The sequence below is a fragment of the Centruroides sculpturatus genome, unplaced genomic scaffold (genome assembly GCF_000671375.1).
Source record: "Centruroides sculpturatus isolate CEXI.00-Female unplaced genomic scaffold, Cexi_2.0 scaffold712, whole genome shotgun sequence".
Taxonomy (NCBI): Eukaryota; Metazoa; Arthropoda; class Arachnida; order Scorpiones; family Buthidae; genus Centruroides; species Centruroides sculpturatus.
Window position 1 is genome coordinate 386,593 of NW_019384904.1, and position 17,776 is coordinate 404,368.

Sequence of the window (17,776 nt, forward strand, 5' to 3'; positions counted from 1 at the left end):
TTTATCTCGTTGCTTCCATGAGTTTTCTCCTATTCACTCCTTTTTGTGGAAAGACAATTACTATTTACAATTCTACTATTTTTCATCTGTAATCGTACTATTTTCTGCAACCGATCATCGCCTTTGCAATATGTTTATTATATCTTTAGCTTTCTATTTTGTAGCATCCAGCATTTAAAAAGCAAGATCGTGATACTGAAGTTACGCAGAGTTCTGTATATCAGTAATTTTATTTAAAGGATTGATAACACGGTATATTGAATTCGAATGTATGAATTTTTTACTTTTTTAAAGAAATTCTCTTGTATTACAAGACACCCCAAACTATAATCTGTGAGCTACGATGACACTTTCTTAGGGGAGAAATCTCTCTTATATCACGAAGAAACTTAAACAGTCTAAACAATAAAATCTCGCAAATTGACAAATGATTTCTTGTAATATAAATGTTACATAAAAAGTTGCGTTTTCAACAAAAATTTTACGAAATTTATATCATAATTTCGTGTGTTTGAGATTAAAAAGTTTGTAGTTTCATTATATAAAATTTATGCAAGTAAATTTTTATATTACTTCTGTATCAAGCCACCAATCTACTTAATAGTTTCACCCCGTTTTAAATCAGAATGGCGACGTTTACAGAGAACGAAAAGCTCTAAGGTGATGTACACAAAATTAATTACGTTCATGTTTCTTATACGAAAAAAAGGGTATAAATTTATTTATAAAATTGTTTTGTAGACTTCAGATTAATGACGGTCTTGATAATGTTATCAAGATAATTGTAAGTTTATGATGACAGAAAAATTACTAACATCGTTGTTAATCAGACAGAACGGAAGATACACTAGATGTTTAATTCACAAATGAATTCTATAAAGGAGAAAGAATTATAACATTAATGTAAGTCAGGAGGCCATAGCAACAACCTAATGTAAATTTCTATAAAAATTTCTCAAGTATTGGCAACAATTTAATTTCAATTTTTTAATCTAGTAATATTACATTTATATTTATTTATATTTCTTAAATATTTTTAAAATTATAAGATATTTTTTTATCTAAGAAGCTATTAAAAGAATGAATAATAAATTTAACCACTTATATAATTCAAGCTTTTTTTTCTTTTTAAAATATGAATGATATATTAATTACAGCTTCGAGTATAGAAACCGAATACAAACAATTTCATAAAACTTAGAACTTTTATAACGATTTAAATTTATATAACTTATAAATAGATAATTTTATTCGACGTGTTCTTAATTAGCAGAATTTTCCAGACAATACTTAAACAAGAGAGGGGATATCAGTTTAAGTAATTCGATTCAAAATATAAAACAAACAGTCTACTCAGACTGACCACAAAAAAATCTTCATTTAATAATAAGTTATTAATTAGGAAATCTCAAATACAAACCATACTCCTTCAATATTAAATATCTATAACATAAAAAAATATATCTACATATACGTAAATGGTTTCGACGTAAGCAAATTAAGTTGCAATCCATTTTTTTTTTTGGCAGTAACATTTAAATTTAAAGCTGTCGAAACGGGATTTGGACCGTAGATAGCGGGTTATAAATCACTGATGCTGAATTATAATACAGTTGATAAAATTACGTAAGCTGTGTGACGTAAGCTTCTATACAAAAGTGACACCAGTCAATTCGAATGCTTCATACTTCAAAATGAAGCAGGACGTACGCGATGGAAAAAGCCTTATACAGTAAGTAATCTATAAAACTTGATACATCTCTTATATTCGCTGTAAAATATTACAGTATTTAATTATTTTTAAAATTGAAGCGTAACATAATTTTCTCGCTTTCTCAAATAGTCTTTCCTTGTTTTTCTTTGTTATAGGAATCTTACCTGCACGATATGTGTTGGTTTTCTTTATTTTTTTGGTATGTATGGAGATGTATGCTCATAGAGTCGTGCTGAACGTAGCTATTGTAGCCATGGTAAATAATTCGGCGATCGATATGAGCGAAACTGAAAATGCTCTAACTCACGAATGCCCTGATAGTGCTGAAAATCAAAATATCACGTATAATTACAGAGAAGTGAGTGTCGTATCGTACATTACACATAACACAGGGTTCCTCTGATTAATCGCTATATTTTGTTTACTGTAGGGAAAATTCGTTTGGAGTCAGCCCGAACAAGGAATTATTTTAGGAAGTTTCTATTATAGTGTGGCCGCCAGCGCCAGAGATCCTGAACTGTCTGGCAACACTTGCCAAGATCACGAACTCTGTCTGGCAACACTTGCCAACAAGAGTGGCTGGCAACGTCAAAAAAGAAAAGGCGCGGAAAGTTCGTTGGATTTTGTCCGGGTGTTGCCCGAGGATGTCTGTGACAGTTCTAACCTTTTCTAATAAAGTTCTTTTTTGTTACTGTTCGTGTTTGCCTGCTTAATGTTAGATCTAAACATCAGTAGGATTGAATGACAAAATAGTTTTGTCATTTTCCAGTTTTTGGGAGGTTCTGTCATTCATCTGTTAGGTGTCAAGCGCACTTACGTCATTACTGTGTTTTTATCGTCGGCGTTATTATCTATAACACCATTTATAGCCGAACTCGGTATAGCGGCCTTGTCATGTCAGAGAGTTGTCTTAGGAGTGTTGCATGTAAGTTACTTAAACCACATTTAAATTTTTTTTTATATTTTCAAAGTAATTGTTTTTTAACTTTAGCCACTGACGTTCCCATCAGGATTTACATTACTTTCGAGATGGTCTCCAGTTAACGAACGAAGTACATTAATGGCTATTTGCGAGAGTGGAAATTTGATTGGTTCCACAATTACTACTACATTGTCCGGTTACTTGTGCGAATATGGTTTCTCGGGTGGTTGGCCTTCAGCATTCTACGTCATTGGTAATTATCTAATTTATTCTATAGAGTTAATTATTATTCACCAATGTTAAACAATTACATTTATTATATTTCAGGTATTTATGGATGTGTTTTGTCCCTCGGTTTGTTATTTTTTGTATACGATTATCCGGAAGAATTTTCCGGCATTACTCAAAAAGAGATTCTTCATATACGACAAAACTCGAACAATAATACAAATAATATTAAGGTATATTGTAAATTGAGTTTTGAAATGTTTTATACAGCCCTTCTTTATTGAGATAATTTTGCATATTTTACACAACCAGAAAATTCCTTGGAAGAGTATTTTAACATCTGTACTAGTATGGACGACGTGCATTGTAAAATTGTTGTTTCATTGGGGTTTCTATACCTTTCTATTAAAACTACCATCGTATGTCGAGAATGTTCTACATTTCCCAATACAGCAGGTAACGTCTGCCAATTTTAATGAACATTTTTAGAAGGAAATTCAGATTAATAAATTTATTTGTTTACAGAATGGCTTAATAAACGCATTCATGTATTCAGCGAATACGTTTGGCCTCATTATATCTGGTTACTTATCAGATTTGTTTATTAAACGTAAATATTTCAACGTAACAAACATCAGGAAAGGCTTCCAGACTCTTTGTAAGTGTAAATATTCTAATTATATGTGACCAGACGAGGTCGGACTCTTTGTAAGTGTAAATATTCTAATTATATGTGACCAGAGCGGTGTCAGTCCTGACGAGGTACCTCCTTGGTACCTCGTCAGGACTGACACCGCTGTGTCTTTAGAATAGACACAGAAACCGCAATTTTAGAGTTTGCGTGAGCGGTTACGTGCGCGGGTGATCGGATTCGGGATGGAGGAGGGTTCAGAGACGGATTGGAAGTGATTCACTCGAATACAAGGTTAACAGCAAAAATAACTAATGTAATGTAACGGAAATGACATCGCGTGTTGTTATAAATACCTAGTTCACGGGATATTCCAAATAGTCATGGAGACACTGGGGAGGCCGGGAAATATCTTTGAGAATGTCTTTAGGCCTTGAACGGCGATTAAATTAAAGACTATCGAAATTAAAATCCGTCGGTTCTTCGTAGGTGTTCCCAGAGAAACACAGGATGATCGGGAGGAGCGGCGGAGACGGGCGACGGCGATAAAACCTTTCGGTTGGCACTGAGAATATACTCTCGCGGACTCCCGACGACCTCTGTTCCCTGAAATCTTTTCACTCTTTCAAGTCACGTTGTCTCTCTTCATCAATAGGGAATTTTTTTGTTTTAGTTCCCAGTGACACATTCTGAGTTCCCTGGATAAGGAAACAATTCGGGGAAGAGAAATGCACTCATCTTCCGGTACTAAAATAGGGAAAGCTTTTTTTTCTAAAATTTAATTCAGTAGGAAAAATCAGGAAAAATGAATTTTCTCTCGAAATTCGTTAGGTCCGGTTCCTCCCATATACAATATAACGTTTCGATTATAATTAAGTTATTGTATCATTTAGCTATAATAGGATCCAGTGCATGCCTGATATGCATTCCTCAAGTTGGATGTGATTCAACAAACGTCATAATAATACTCGTCATGACAACTGGCTTCATGGGTCTTGTTGGTGGCGGTGACAACGCAATCATTCTGAACTTAGCACGTAAATATACAGGTAAAAACTAATTATATTTACTTCATTACATGTTAAAATTTTTCAAATGTAAACTTATATGTAGTTTATTCAATTTGTTCAATTTTTGTTGTATGTTCTTCAGTGTTTTTGTGTTTATTTTATATATTCCTCGATTGATTTGTTTTATTCTTTTCGCGCATTTGTTTTCTTTGGATTTTCTTTTAGGAAGAAACTGAAAAACCTCAAAAAGACTTCAAGAAACTTTGATTTCGATGGAATTTCTTTAACTTTTTATTATTTTTCATGAAATTCCGTGAAAATTTTATTATGTTTTTGAAGGTCTTTATATATATTTGATATACAGTATATCAAGTTACGTATGTGTACTGTACGTATGTTGGTCTGTATTTTGCTTTAAATTTCAAGACCCATGGACCAAAAACTTTGAAATTTGGCACTACACTTCTATCTAGGACATTAATGATATTACATTTTAGAGATAAGAGGAAAGTAAGGGTAGGTTCGTATTTCGAGTGGGGTCAGAGTTAATGAAATTTTACTTGTTATTGGCATTACCAACGTTTTTAAAAACTTGTCCCTATCCGAAAAGATACAATCTTTTAAAAATTGATTGAAAAATATCAAACTTTCTGGTCCCTTAAGCTATTCGAGTAATGGGAAAGTCGTGCAAGAGCCGTTGTTATTTTCACTAAGATCCTCTTAATTTCTCCAGTATTTTTCTTTAATATTTCTCAAATTTTTTTCCAATTTTATCCTTAAAATACGTTGGAAGTTGCGGATAAAATTGCAATATCGACTCAGAGAGTTAAATTAATGATATTAAATTTGACAAGGTTGTTGCAAATGATAAAGACGTTTCGTATTCGTGATAATTCACCTTAAAAGAAACAGACAATAAATTTCGAGATTACTTAAAAAAATGTTAGAAACGAACATAAGATAACGATATACGTCTCGGTCAACCATATAAACGTGAAGTTTGTAACATGAATTGTAAAATAAGCATATTTCTGTTTATTCTTAAGTTTTAAACAATTGCAAATATGATATTTCTTACGTTTCAGGGTCGTTGTTCGGATTGACTAATGGAATGTCTGCAGTTCCTGGCTTCTTATCGCCATATATAGCTGGGCTGTTCCTAGATAAAAATGTAAATAAATTTTATTTGATAAAAAGAAGCTAATTTATCATAAAAACTTCATAATTTTTATTTATTTATTAGTAAAGTTTCTTAATGTATTTTTTATTGATTGATGTTTTCATTCTGCTTACAGCAAGGAAGCATGGTGCAATGGAGTAACATCTAGTATCTCTCGGCGGGATTTTGTATATTGGCGATGATCATCTTCCTGATTTTCGGTTCAGCCAAACTGCAACCTTGGGCTGATGATTCGGACGAAGCAGATGAAGAGAAAAACGTTGTCTCCGTATCAAAATAGGGTGCTGCAATGCCAAATTTATAAATTTCCTTTTTATTAAATATAAAATAATGAAATTAAATAATACTGTGAGAGAATATAACATTTTGTAAATAAACTTTAATATTTTTAACTACATCTTCAAGTGTTTGTACCAAATTTCAAATTTCAACTAACCGTTTGTGCTCTGCGCTTAATATCATTATTATTAACAACCCATCGCGATTATATTATAAGATTGATTAATTTTTAACTTTTGTCGGCAAAATTTAAATAAAACTAATAGATGACAAAAATTTCAACCGTAATTGTGACAAGAATAAATTAAGTGAAATTTGGTAAACAGTTAGGGTACATCATGATAACGCGCACTAAGAAAGGATTTTTGGAAATTCCCCCCGCGGAGGGAGAGAGAAATGATTAAGACTTAACTTAGTACAGTAGAACTGCTTCTACTGTACTATTTTAGATGAGATTTTTTCTTTTTAACTACGTTTAGTCTTCATTGAGTACTTAGGTGTATTAAATTGATAACATTTCAGATATTGTTATAAATATTTTTATATATCTCGATTTTTTAACCAAATGTTCGAACCGTTTTAAATTCGAATTTGTTATTGAATATTGGTTCGATCATAGAACGTATGCAAACGTTCCAGAAAATTGATCAAATTGAGAACAGTTCGTTTGATTCTCGGCAATTTTCATCATTCCCAGCGGAAGGTGTTATAGCAATNTTATCAAACGATTGGACAAATCTTAATTTATTGCGGCGATTTTAATATTTTTTCGCATAAAGTGCATTTCACTGAATTTCTATATAACGTTTTAATATTTAGTTAACCTATGCTTATTTTTTCGTATACATTTTTTGTTATTTGTAACAATAATTTTTATTTATTTATTAGTAAAGTTTCTTAATGTATTTTTTATTGATTGATGTTTTCATTCTGCTTACAGCAAGGAAGCATGGTGCAATGGAGTAACATCTAGTATCTCTCGGCGGGATTTTGTATATTGGCGATGATCATCTTCCTGATTTTCGGTTCAGCCGAACTGCAACCTTGGGCTGATGATTCGCACGAAGCAGATGAAGAGAAAAACGTTGTCTCCGTATCAAAATAGGGTGCTGCAATGCCAAATTTATAAATTTCCTTTTTATTAAATATAAAATAATGAAATTAAATAATACTGTGAGAGAATATAACATTTTGTAAATAAACTTTAATATTTTTAACTACATCTTCAAGTGTTTGTACCAAATTTCAACTTTCAACTAACCGTTTGTGCTCTGCGCTTAATATCATTATTATTAACAACCCATCGCGATTATATTATAAGATTGATTAATTTTTAACTTTTGTCGGCAAAATTTAAATAAAACTAATAGATGACAAAAATTTCAACCGTAATTGTGACAAGAATAAATTAAGTGAAATTTGGTAAACAGTTAGGGTACATCATGATAACGCGCACTAAGAAAGGATTTTTGGAAATTCCCCCCGCGGAGGGAGAGAGAAATGATTAAGACTTAACTTAGTACAGTAGAACTGCTTCTACTGTACTATTTTAGATGAGATTTTTTCTTTTTAACTACGTTTAGTCTTCATTGAGTACTTAGGTGTATTAAATTGATAACATTTCAGATATTGTTATAAATATTTTTATATATCTCGATTTTTTAACCAAATGTTCGAACCGTTTTAAATTCGAATTTGTTATTGAATATTGGTTCGATCATAGAACGTATGCAAACGTTCCAGAAAATTGATCAAATTGAGAACAGTTCGTTTGATTCTCGGCAATTTTCATCATTCCCAGCGGAAGGTGTTATAGCAATTACTATGGTTTGAAATACAGAATATAAGTGGGGTTTGCTTGCAAAATCCGCGCGTGCAAAGTCGCGGGTAACAGGTAGTATAGTATATGGAAAAATCTATATATATAAAAATGAATGTATGTCTGTGTGTCTGTCTGTCTGTCCTTCATGCATTACCACATCGTTTATCCGATTGCCGTGAAACTTTGGGAAGTTGTTTAATATACTCCAGCGAAGGTTTGTGGCATAGTACGATTGCCATGAAACTTTGGAAAGTTTTTTTAATTTTTTAATACACTCCCGCAAAGTACATTTATCCTACGTAAATACTCAAAGCTTGGCACAAGCTTTGAGTATTTCAGTATGTCAAACTGTCTGTCACGCTGCTGAAAGCAATCATAAACCAGACGAACTCGAAAGCAAAAATCATTATTTTATCGAAAGTATCATTGTTTTCTGGAGAAAGGGAATGCATGGATCAGTGTACATGGTTAACAAAACTGTTCAGATGATGGCATGACATACAAAATTTCGATTGTTAACATCTTATTGGCTGTTTTTCAAATAAAAACACTTTTCGAAATATTCGGTAATTTTGTGCTTACAATTTGTCTGCAGAGTCAAAATTTATAGTAAATCTTATGCTAATTGATATAATTAATTGTATATTATACTATTAGTGAAATGCTATTTTATACAAAGTAGTTTAACATTTTTATGTTTCAGATTTTAAACTGTATGAAAAGATTTGGGAATGTCGCATTGAAAATTTTAATAGGCGGACTTTTGTATATTACGATAATAAGAGATTTTCGTTCAAAGTATTGTCATTTTCACAATTTTGTAGATTTAGAAAGCTTCTTTAATCAATAATGTAATGAACAATGTTAATATTTTTGCAGATGGCGAAGTAATTGCATTCTGTATACCGTGGATTTGGCCCACCAATGGCCAACGGTTCCGTTCCCTGAACACTGGCTGTTCGGTAGTGGATTCGCACCTTGCCCAAAGAGACTAACCAAGTGGAATTTTCCGTGTATATGTACGTCGATCACGTCTGAATAGGAGCCAGTTACCCTTAGAAGACTTCCCGGAGGCACCGTTCTTCGCGTAACAACTATCATAAGCGCATAAAACTGCTATATCACGTGACAATTTTGTCACAGTTTACTACGGGGCAATATAGTCGAATAGCTCATGACTGACAAGCCAAATAAGACAACACGTTAAATTGCTGAAGCTGAGGGATAATTCACACCATTCAAAACAATGTAATGTTAATAATCGAAAGCACGTTTTGTACTTGACAAAATTATTGTATCTGAAACACTTGCATAAATTGATTCCTTATTAATGTTGTAAGCATTTTTCCTTACTTAATGTCATCACGCGTTTTAATGTCATGCAAAGTGGTGTAATATGATCATGTAAAAAATTAATGTAAAATTAATAAAAATAAATAAATTTTAAAAATTGTTACCGAGTTTTTTTCAATTTTTTCGATATTTATTTAAAAATTCCGAGAAATTTTTCGGTTGAAAAATATAATCCGATAGGAATAAAATATTTTTTTCCGTCTACATCGATTTCCTGAACAACTTTTTTATTTCTTTCTATTAAAATTATAAATTGATCAATGTAAAATCTAGGATTTGACAGATATTCTTTAGTCGCTCCACGCAATATTAAACTCGAACTCCATTGTTTAAATGTATTATCTTTGTTTAGTAAATTTAAAAAATAAAGTAATTTATGAGCATTGTCTTTCGAAATACAATTCGAATCCCTCTTTCAAATTTACTTTTACGTTTTTATAATCCTCTTCTAAAACAAATTCTACCGAGTTAGATCTTGTTAACGGATGTTTTCTCCAAGTCCAGACGTCAAATGAACATATTCTTACCTCGTTTCAGCGGATCTGTTACTGCGAATATAAGGGTATTTTACTGTACACAGTAATACACACCTGTGTTCTGTATATTGATATTAAGAAAAAAAGTCAATTACATAATGGAGGTAATTTCAGTTGTAGCCAGAGCGAAATTTTTATCAAACTTATAAAAACAATATGGGCCTATCTGTGTATCAGTAAATAAAAATATAAATATAAATTCTATCGTTTTTTATGATCCACGTGTTTACTTTACACAACCGATTCAAGACTTGTCCTTCATAGTAAAAACGAAAAAAAAAATAAATAAACGTTATTTGAAAATGTAGATCAAGACATGATTAATTAGAAATCAATTTTACATTATGTTATTTCTGTATTTATTTTTTGCAAATGAAGTAAATAAAACGGCGAATAATAAGTCTGTAATAACAGTGGTCTGCGGGACCTGAAAAATAATTCGTAGTAGTGGAAGTTCGTTACAGCAAATGCATTTTTAAACATTTTTTTATACTTTAGACCGGACCGACACCAGCCATCCGAAATAACGCGAAACCGTTATATCGAAGTTCGTAGTATCGAGGTTTACTGCATAAAACAAAGGAAAGGTAATAAAACAGTCACAATCAATTAGAAAAAAAATTAATTTACTTAAATTTAACATAAAATGAAACATTTAATTTTCTCGTAGTTATGAATCTGATTCTTTGATAGATCGATTTATTTCAATTTATTTTTCACTTGAAAATCAAGAACTTAAATGATTAAAATAATATTGTTTATTAGCATACACAAGAAGCTGAACGACTTGAAAGTAGTTTTGGAAAACAATTTTCTAACTTAACTCAAGAAATACACGAAAAAATATTTGATGTAAACGCTTTAATTAATTTAATAATTCATCTATAAACATGAGATGACCCTTTCGTTTCTTAGGAACTTCGTACAAAATTTGTAATCATAAAGTTTTAAAAAGAAATGGTTATGTAATGTCTTTGGATGTATTAATTTTCGGTTATTTTACGTTTTTAGTAATTACACAAATTAAAAAAGTAAATTCCAAGAACAAGAACGCAATTTTATTGGCATCAACATTTATAGAAGTTTTTATCAATGCACACCATTTAATTGATTAATCTAGGTTACAAATAAGCAAACTTTACTATTATATTAAATATATTACACAGTTTAACTAAGAATTACCCACGCTGGTAGAATTATTGATTACTGCACAACTCGGCACAGCTCTGTTACGGATAGACATGTCAATGATAACAGTTTAGATTCGATTGTACTCCAGATAAGCCGCTAGAATGTCTTAAAATTGCTACTGTATATGTAATTAAAAGACACGTGCTAACTGTGCTCGGAATTTTCAGTGTGTCTGTTGTTTGACGATTTTCTAATACCAAATGTAACTGTTTGACTCAGTCAAAGATTACGCATAGCTTGCAGTTTACGGCGGCATTATTGAACTGAGAAAAGCATGATGGCCTTATTGCCGAATTTCTCACCATCTGGTCGTTCTGACCTGAATGTGAGATGGTGTTGAAGTCAATGACTAGGCAGAGACAAACGTGTACGCAAAAGCGGGATCTGGACGCTCTAGACAGACAGCCAAAGAGATGATGTACTGATTGTAAGAGAAGTACGAAGAGCTGCAATGATAACTTTGCCCATCAATTAGACACTAATGATAGAGGTACAATCAGTGCCTATCTACGGTTTCCTATGATTATATCATTGATAGTCTTTTCTAGCCTGCCAGTTTTTACATTTTACAATCGATTATTTTTGGATCCAAATAAAATGCATGCTTCAGCTGTTTAGACAGTGAAGCGACAGTTGCAATATCCATAAGCATATCTGTTGCGGGATAACATATGGTGAATGACCTCATGAGTGATGCTGTTGAGGAGTCAGTCTACTGTTCTGAAGAATCCAGAATTTTTTTTCTAGAAATCGGAACACCCTAAGAATATTTCATTAGTTCTCTGTTTAATATATCGGAGCGTTTCTCGCTATCGGTCACTACCATTCGGGCCTGATAGATTTTATGGCAGATTTATTGATTAGTGAATATGAAAAGTTTATTAACGAACAAGAGAATCACGCAAGTTGTGAAAAAACGATTAAATGAATTTGGTTTAAATCTGAATCGAGTTATTTTAGGCTTTAGCGCAGATGGGGCTTCAGTTATTATTACTAAATTTTGTCGAGAAAAGTGTTCTTTCATCAGTTGTATCTTGTGCATGGAGTTCTCTTGAGTGTGAACGGTATTTTATGTGATAAAAAACAAACTTCAGCAAAAAACAGAAGTAGTAACGGAGAAAAAAGGAGAAAATTCTGTAAAAAGTATCACAGATTGAGATGATTATGGAACAAATTTTGTTTCTACTCAAGCGTTGTTGACAATATTTCACGTATTTATAAATAGGACTTTGATGATTGCAAGATATTTAAAAAATGATAACTAGAAATACTTATCTAAGAAGAAATTATTACAAAAAATTTAATGAAAGTGCTGAAACTTATTCTCGATATACGTATAGGGTAAAACAGCACTAATGCAATGATCTCTAGGTACTGTATATAGAACTAAAAATTTGCATGTAAAATGCATTGAGAGTTTGTAGAATTGCTGAGGTGCTTTCTGACAACAAATGGCAATCTTTAGTAGATTTCATACAACTATCATTGTTCAGTGGTTTCATTATTCGTCCACTGGCGGACTCTAGACAACTCTGTGAAGTGGCTACCAGAAAGAATAAAAAGTGCAGGAATTTTTCTTTGACCCATAATGGATTCAATCAAAGAAATGAAACGGAATGAAAGAAATGGAAAGCAGTCAGGGCGTCTGGAAATTCTTTGCCAGTTTACTAACGATTAAAGCAACAAGCATGGAGACAGAAAGACCTGTTTCTTTTGCTTTCTACTTTTTTTCAAAATTCAGTGATTGACAGTTGCAAAAAATATTGGATGCTCTATAGTTTTACGATGTTTTTTCCTCTAAATATAATGATAAAAAATAAATACTTTTGCAAACTCATAGCTATGTTTTTTTTTTGTTTTTGCTAAAATATTATACGTGTTTTAACTCTTAACGACCTTTGATATGAAAAAAAAGTGTAACAAAACAATTTTTCCAATTGGTAGGAATCAAAAATCATTGCTAGCAGTGATAAGTAGTTTTATTCACTAGTTGCTTTTTTGGTGCGTAAAATATAATTTACGAGTGTAAATTCTTTGGTGTTGCTTGAAAATACACAGCATAATTTTTAATGCAAAGAAATTTTATAGTTTGACACTGTATAATGTTTATAGGTTTTTACAAAACGATGTTTCAGCAACACAAGATTATTTCATGCAACAGCTTGAAACAGTCATGCTATCTCAAGCTGTTTAGAATATTTAAATTCCAGTGTAATTCTCAACCGACATTTCGTTACAATTTTTTGAATAGTACGAAACGTCTCTAAGCTTCAGAAATCCGGAGTATACAGAGTTCAATGACTTTGCCATCTGCAATCATAAATAACATTGCTTAAAAATATTGGTAATTAGTCTGAATGTTCTAAATAATGTGTAAAACAAACAAACAAAAAACCATACCCTATACGGAAACTTTTTATTAACGTAGAAAAATCCACCTATTGATATTTTCAATGACACTTTGCCAAATCGCTTCATGAAATTCAAGATCTGAAATATTCAAATGTTGAACAATTTTGTATATAGTAGTCTTTCTTTAATACTATGTCATACAATTACATAAATTACCAAAATACTTACTTTTAATTTCGACTCTACGGGCAAATTGCATGCAGAAAATTTCCGAATGTCTTGAAAAGTATTTTCCATCTAAAAATCATTTAGTGTAATGTTTATAATTGAACTGTTAACTTAAATTGTGCTTTTATCTGTACTTACCGTAAATGCCAAGCAACTTAGTAGAAAACAACAAATAAAACAGAGGAATGTTGATAAGATAGTTAAACAGAAAATAATGTATTCGAGTACTTTATTCATTTCTATAAACAGGTACATGTAATAACAGAAACTGGTTCCTGATACAAGACCTCCGTATATAATGACAGTCAGAAAACTGATTTTGTTATTGAATTGTGATAAAAAATTCCATAATTCTTCGTAATGATTCATGAAATCTTTTAGTTTCACTTCAAGACTCAGTTCTCTTGTTGTTATCGACGCCAATTCTTTTGACAGATTTTGAAGCTCTAATATTGACACGACTATATATATCGTATATAAAAGAAGACCAAAAGCGAATACTCCAATTATACAACTGATCCATAAACCATATCTGATGCTGCAGAATAACGCTTCGTATTCGAAATGTCTTGTTTTGTGCCATAACGGATATAAAACGAAAACATTTAGTAATGACATGCAAGAGATCAAGAACATGACGATAAATGAGACTAGTAAAGAAGAAAGGTTGATTGTATTATGGGCCCATACGTTTTGGAAAATATGATTTCTCAATTGAACGTGTAAACAAGTTTTGTTGCGTTTGACAAAACTAATCACTGAAGCACCAACGAGTGATATAATTAATGTCACAAACTTGACCGCCATCAACGAATTTTTGGCTGAGTAATAAGAACCAATGCAAATAGCGGTTTGCTTTACAAACGGTATATTTTGCCACATTCTCAAGAAAAATTGAAACCATGCCCCAAATTCGATAATGCAGAAATACCATCTTTTCAGTACTTTCTGAATAGTGGAAATCGGTTTTTTGCTTTGGCAACCGCAAGGAATTTCAGGTTCCAAACCGAAGAGCAGTGCACAATTCAGTATTGGTTGTATAAAACAGTTAAAGCAAACTTTTTGTGGATTCGCCATAATTTTTAGAATCGGATGTATATAATACTACTAATCGCTTATTAGAAGAGGTAGCTAGAAACTTCACTTCTGTCTAATATCGTTGTACAGCTTATTGAATGCAACTCATGTCGTATTGAGTTCTATTCAATCACGATAAAACGATAACAATCACGAACAAACGATCTCTTCAATCACGAACAAACGATAAAATTAAAACGCCACTAATTGGGATTTAAGGAGGAATATATATTTTTTGTCCATAAATAATTGTGTAATCCAATTTTAATTAAAATTCTCGTAATGTTTTCGATTGGAAAATATAATTAAAGCAGATTAATGGTTGTGTACTGTCTATACATTTAATTATTCGTTGCGTAATGCAAGTGAGAGAATAAATTTATTAGATATTAAAAATGAGTCTGCTATAAATTAAAAATGCTTTAAACTTAGAAGTGAAAGTGAAATTTCGTATTCGTAATCTTATTTAAATGCCACGAAATTTGAAAGTTGTCTTCTTGTGATCACACTGAATTTATTATTGAACAGAACTAAAACTTGGGCGATGTGGCAATTTTCGGAATGACTTTTTTCGAAAACTGCCTCATATTACAGTGTTATTTTCCACACATAAAGAAAAATTCCGGCAACGAGTTGCTTAACTTTCCCGGCAAGATTGAAAACTGCGTAGGTGACACTATCTTTTTCGATAATTTATTATTGAAAATTTTCATGCTTTCAATTATAAAACGACAAAATGCTTAATTTTAAGGGTAGTGACGGGTTTTATAAAAACCTGTAAATCTAATAACAAGGAACATTTCAGTAAATCTGATTATAATCGAAATACGACACATTATTTCCATTATATTCGAACTCTTCGATATTTTAAGTAAGGTCATGATAATTTATATATATAGTATACAGTATATATGTTACCACTAAAGCTCGAAAGCCGTTAATGTGTACATTACCTAGCTAATCTGCAGATTAACTAGGGTCATCCGTTAAAGTTGCGAAAATTGTTTCATTTCTCAAATTACCTAGGTAAGGTTAATGTTAACTATGGTGACTAAAATGGCGGCTCGTCTCTGATTCCAGCAAACAGAAGAAAGAAAACAGTGGGGACGCACGTTCTAACCTAACCTAACCTAACCTATTCTAATAATTTGGTTGGTAATAATTTTGGTAATTTATTAGAATAGGTTAGGTTAGGTTAGAACGTGCGTCCCCACTGTTTCCTTTCTTCTGTTTGCTGGAATCGGAGACGAGCCGCCATTTTATTCACCAAAGGTAACATTAACGCACAATTTTATCATGCTATTGCCGGAAAAAGTCTGATAACTTTTTTATTTTTCGTCTCTGGTCCAAAAGTAGGGTATCGTTGAACTCATCTCGGTCCCCTCAGTTCAGATATATACTCAAAGTTCCGAAATTCCATAGGTGGTAATCTATATAATCCCCATTTCCTTAATTGTAATAATATTTTAAACCGTTTGATTTATTTGTATTACAGTTTTTTACCTGATTGATGATTGATTCTACTAACTAATTTGTTGATTGTTTGATTATATTAATTTGATTCTTTAGATATCGGAAATTAAATAAACAACATTATTAATAAAATTGAAGACAAAACTGTACAAAAAGGATCATCATTTATTTTTTGTGTTACATTCTCGGCGACTGACCTTTCTTTGTAGGCTGCTTGTCGCCGGAAAATTACAAAGAGTCCTTTTAAAAAACACTAAACACATCCAATTAAAATTACAAAAATTTCTGAAAAAGGAACTGGTGACATACAGTTGTCCTGTTTACATCCATCTATACGTTCTTTTGGGGGTTTTGGCTGAAAAAAAAGCAGCCAAAACCCCCAAGCAGATATAAAGCAACCCGACCATTGGTACGAGGAGAAACAAGTCTAACCTAAGACTCTATTGTTAGAAGCGAGGAAGAGATATTGCTATACTGTATTGTAAATAGTCGTCAAGTAAACGTACTTAAACTGAGTTTAAGGAGTCGTAAGGTGTTTTTTTTTTTGACGGACCGGAAATCGGAAGACATGATCCGAACTTTACTCTTGGCTTTATGTTTTGTGTATTCGGTGTATTGTATTGAACAAAATGGTTATGTGACCTGCGTTCTTCATTCTCTCAGTTCAGTTATCTGTCAATTAATCAACCTATCAATTATTTTTGCTAACAAATGGCGAAATATGTAAAGGATGCAGAATCTATAAATTACCCCAATATTTTTGCGTATTGTATAGCTTAGTATCGATTCCAGAGTCTAAGCATTAGGAAACGAAGTGTTATTTTGCCAAATTCATTAAAATTAACATCACTAAATACTTTTGAAGAACAAAATTCTTACATCGAAGCATCTATATTACTTAGAACTTCTTTTCTGTTAAGATAATAGAAATTTATTTTTCCCAATAATTAGTTACATTTATGTTGAAAATTATTAAAAAACTGAATTTATTATTATCAGTAAATGATAATACCCCGATTAAATAACAAATTTGTTCCCTTTATATTATCGGTGTTGTGGTATCGTGGTTTTAAGGATACAATCATAAGAATATTAAATAAAAAGTGTTGCATAGATCGGTGTTAACTGATACCTTCCATTATGTTTACAAAAGAGAAAAGAAACAAAACAGAGTTCCAATGCAACATGCGTTTTATGTCGAGTGTCAAATTAATTATAAAAATTATTTTAACTCAATTTTGTGCCTTTATGTGAGAGGCAAATCGCCCCTGTGGTTAATTATCAATTTAATTAAATAGTTAAATTTTTTATGGAAAATATTCTCTGATTTTGGTGGGAAAATTATATTTTCTAAAACGAGGGAAACTGATAAAAGTCATTCCCTGCAACGGAAGATCGACATCCTTTTGTTTTCCCCTTATCTACTGAAAATCTTAGTCACCCTGAGAATTGTCAACCCCTCGGTAAATCCCCTTTTTCCTATTCACGTGGAAAAATACGAAATGCTGATTGGAGCAAATTCATGAGAAAAAGAAAGAATTTTGCATGATTCGGAGAGTACGTCAAGCGAGCCGAAGAAGGACAGACGTATTCCATATCATCTCCTGAAGGCCAACGCCCAAAGTCGATATCCAGAAGTTAAGAATTTAAGTCAGTAAATAGGGAAGAAATTATTTAAATATGTGCCAATGATGGACCAAGAAGAAAGAATAGTCATATTCCCATAAAAACAGAAGAAGATAAAGATACAGAGAGGTAGTATGATTATTGATAAAAATTG

General features: G+C 31.9%; 1 protein-coding gene across 1 annotated transcript; it reads left to right on the plus strand.

Annotated features, from left to right (window-relative positions):
• The first annotated feature begins 1,592 nt into the window (after positions 1-1,592).
• Positions 1,593-5,930, plus strand: LOC111631549 (sialin-like). The gene is made up of 11 exons (XM_023375807.1): positions 1,593-1,732; positions 1,870-2,072; positions 2,145-2,327; positions 2,463-2,639; positions 2,706-2,889; positions 2,964-3,097; positions 3,177-3,320; positions 3,390-3,522; positions 4,389-4,544; positions 5,591-5,676; positions 5,801-5,930. The coding sequence occupies exons 1-11, from the start codon at positions 1,714-1,716 to the stop codon at positions 5,831-5,833; spliced, it is 1,452 nt and encodes a 483-aa protein (XP_023231575.1). The 5' UTR covers positions 1,593-1,713; the 3' UTR covers positions 5,834-5,930.
• The last annotated feature ends 11,846 nt before the right edge of the window (positions 5,931-17,776 follow it).

Excerpts from the sequence above, each read along its gene's own strand:
- LOC111631549 (XM_023375807.1), top strand. Across the intron at positions 2,640-2,705 it reads TTGTCTTAGGAGTGTTGCAT|CCACTGACGTTCCCATCAGG; the intron begins GTAAGTTACTTA and ends TTTTAACTTTAG. Across the intron at positions 3,098-3,176 it reads ATAATACAAATAATATTAAG|AAAATTCCTTGGAAGAGTAT; the intron begins GTATATTGTAAA and ends TTACACAACCAG.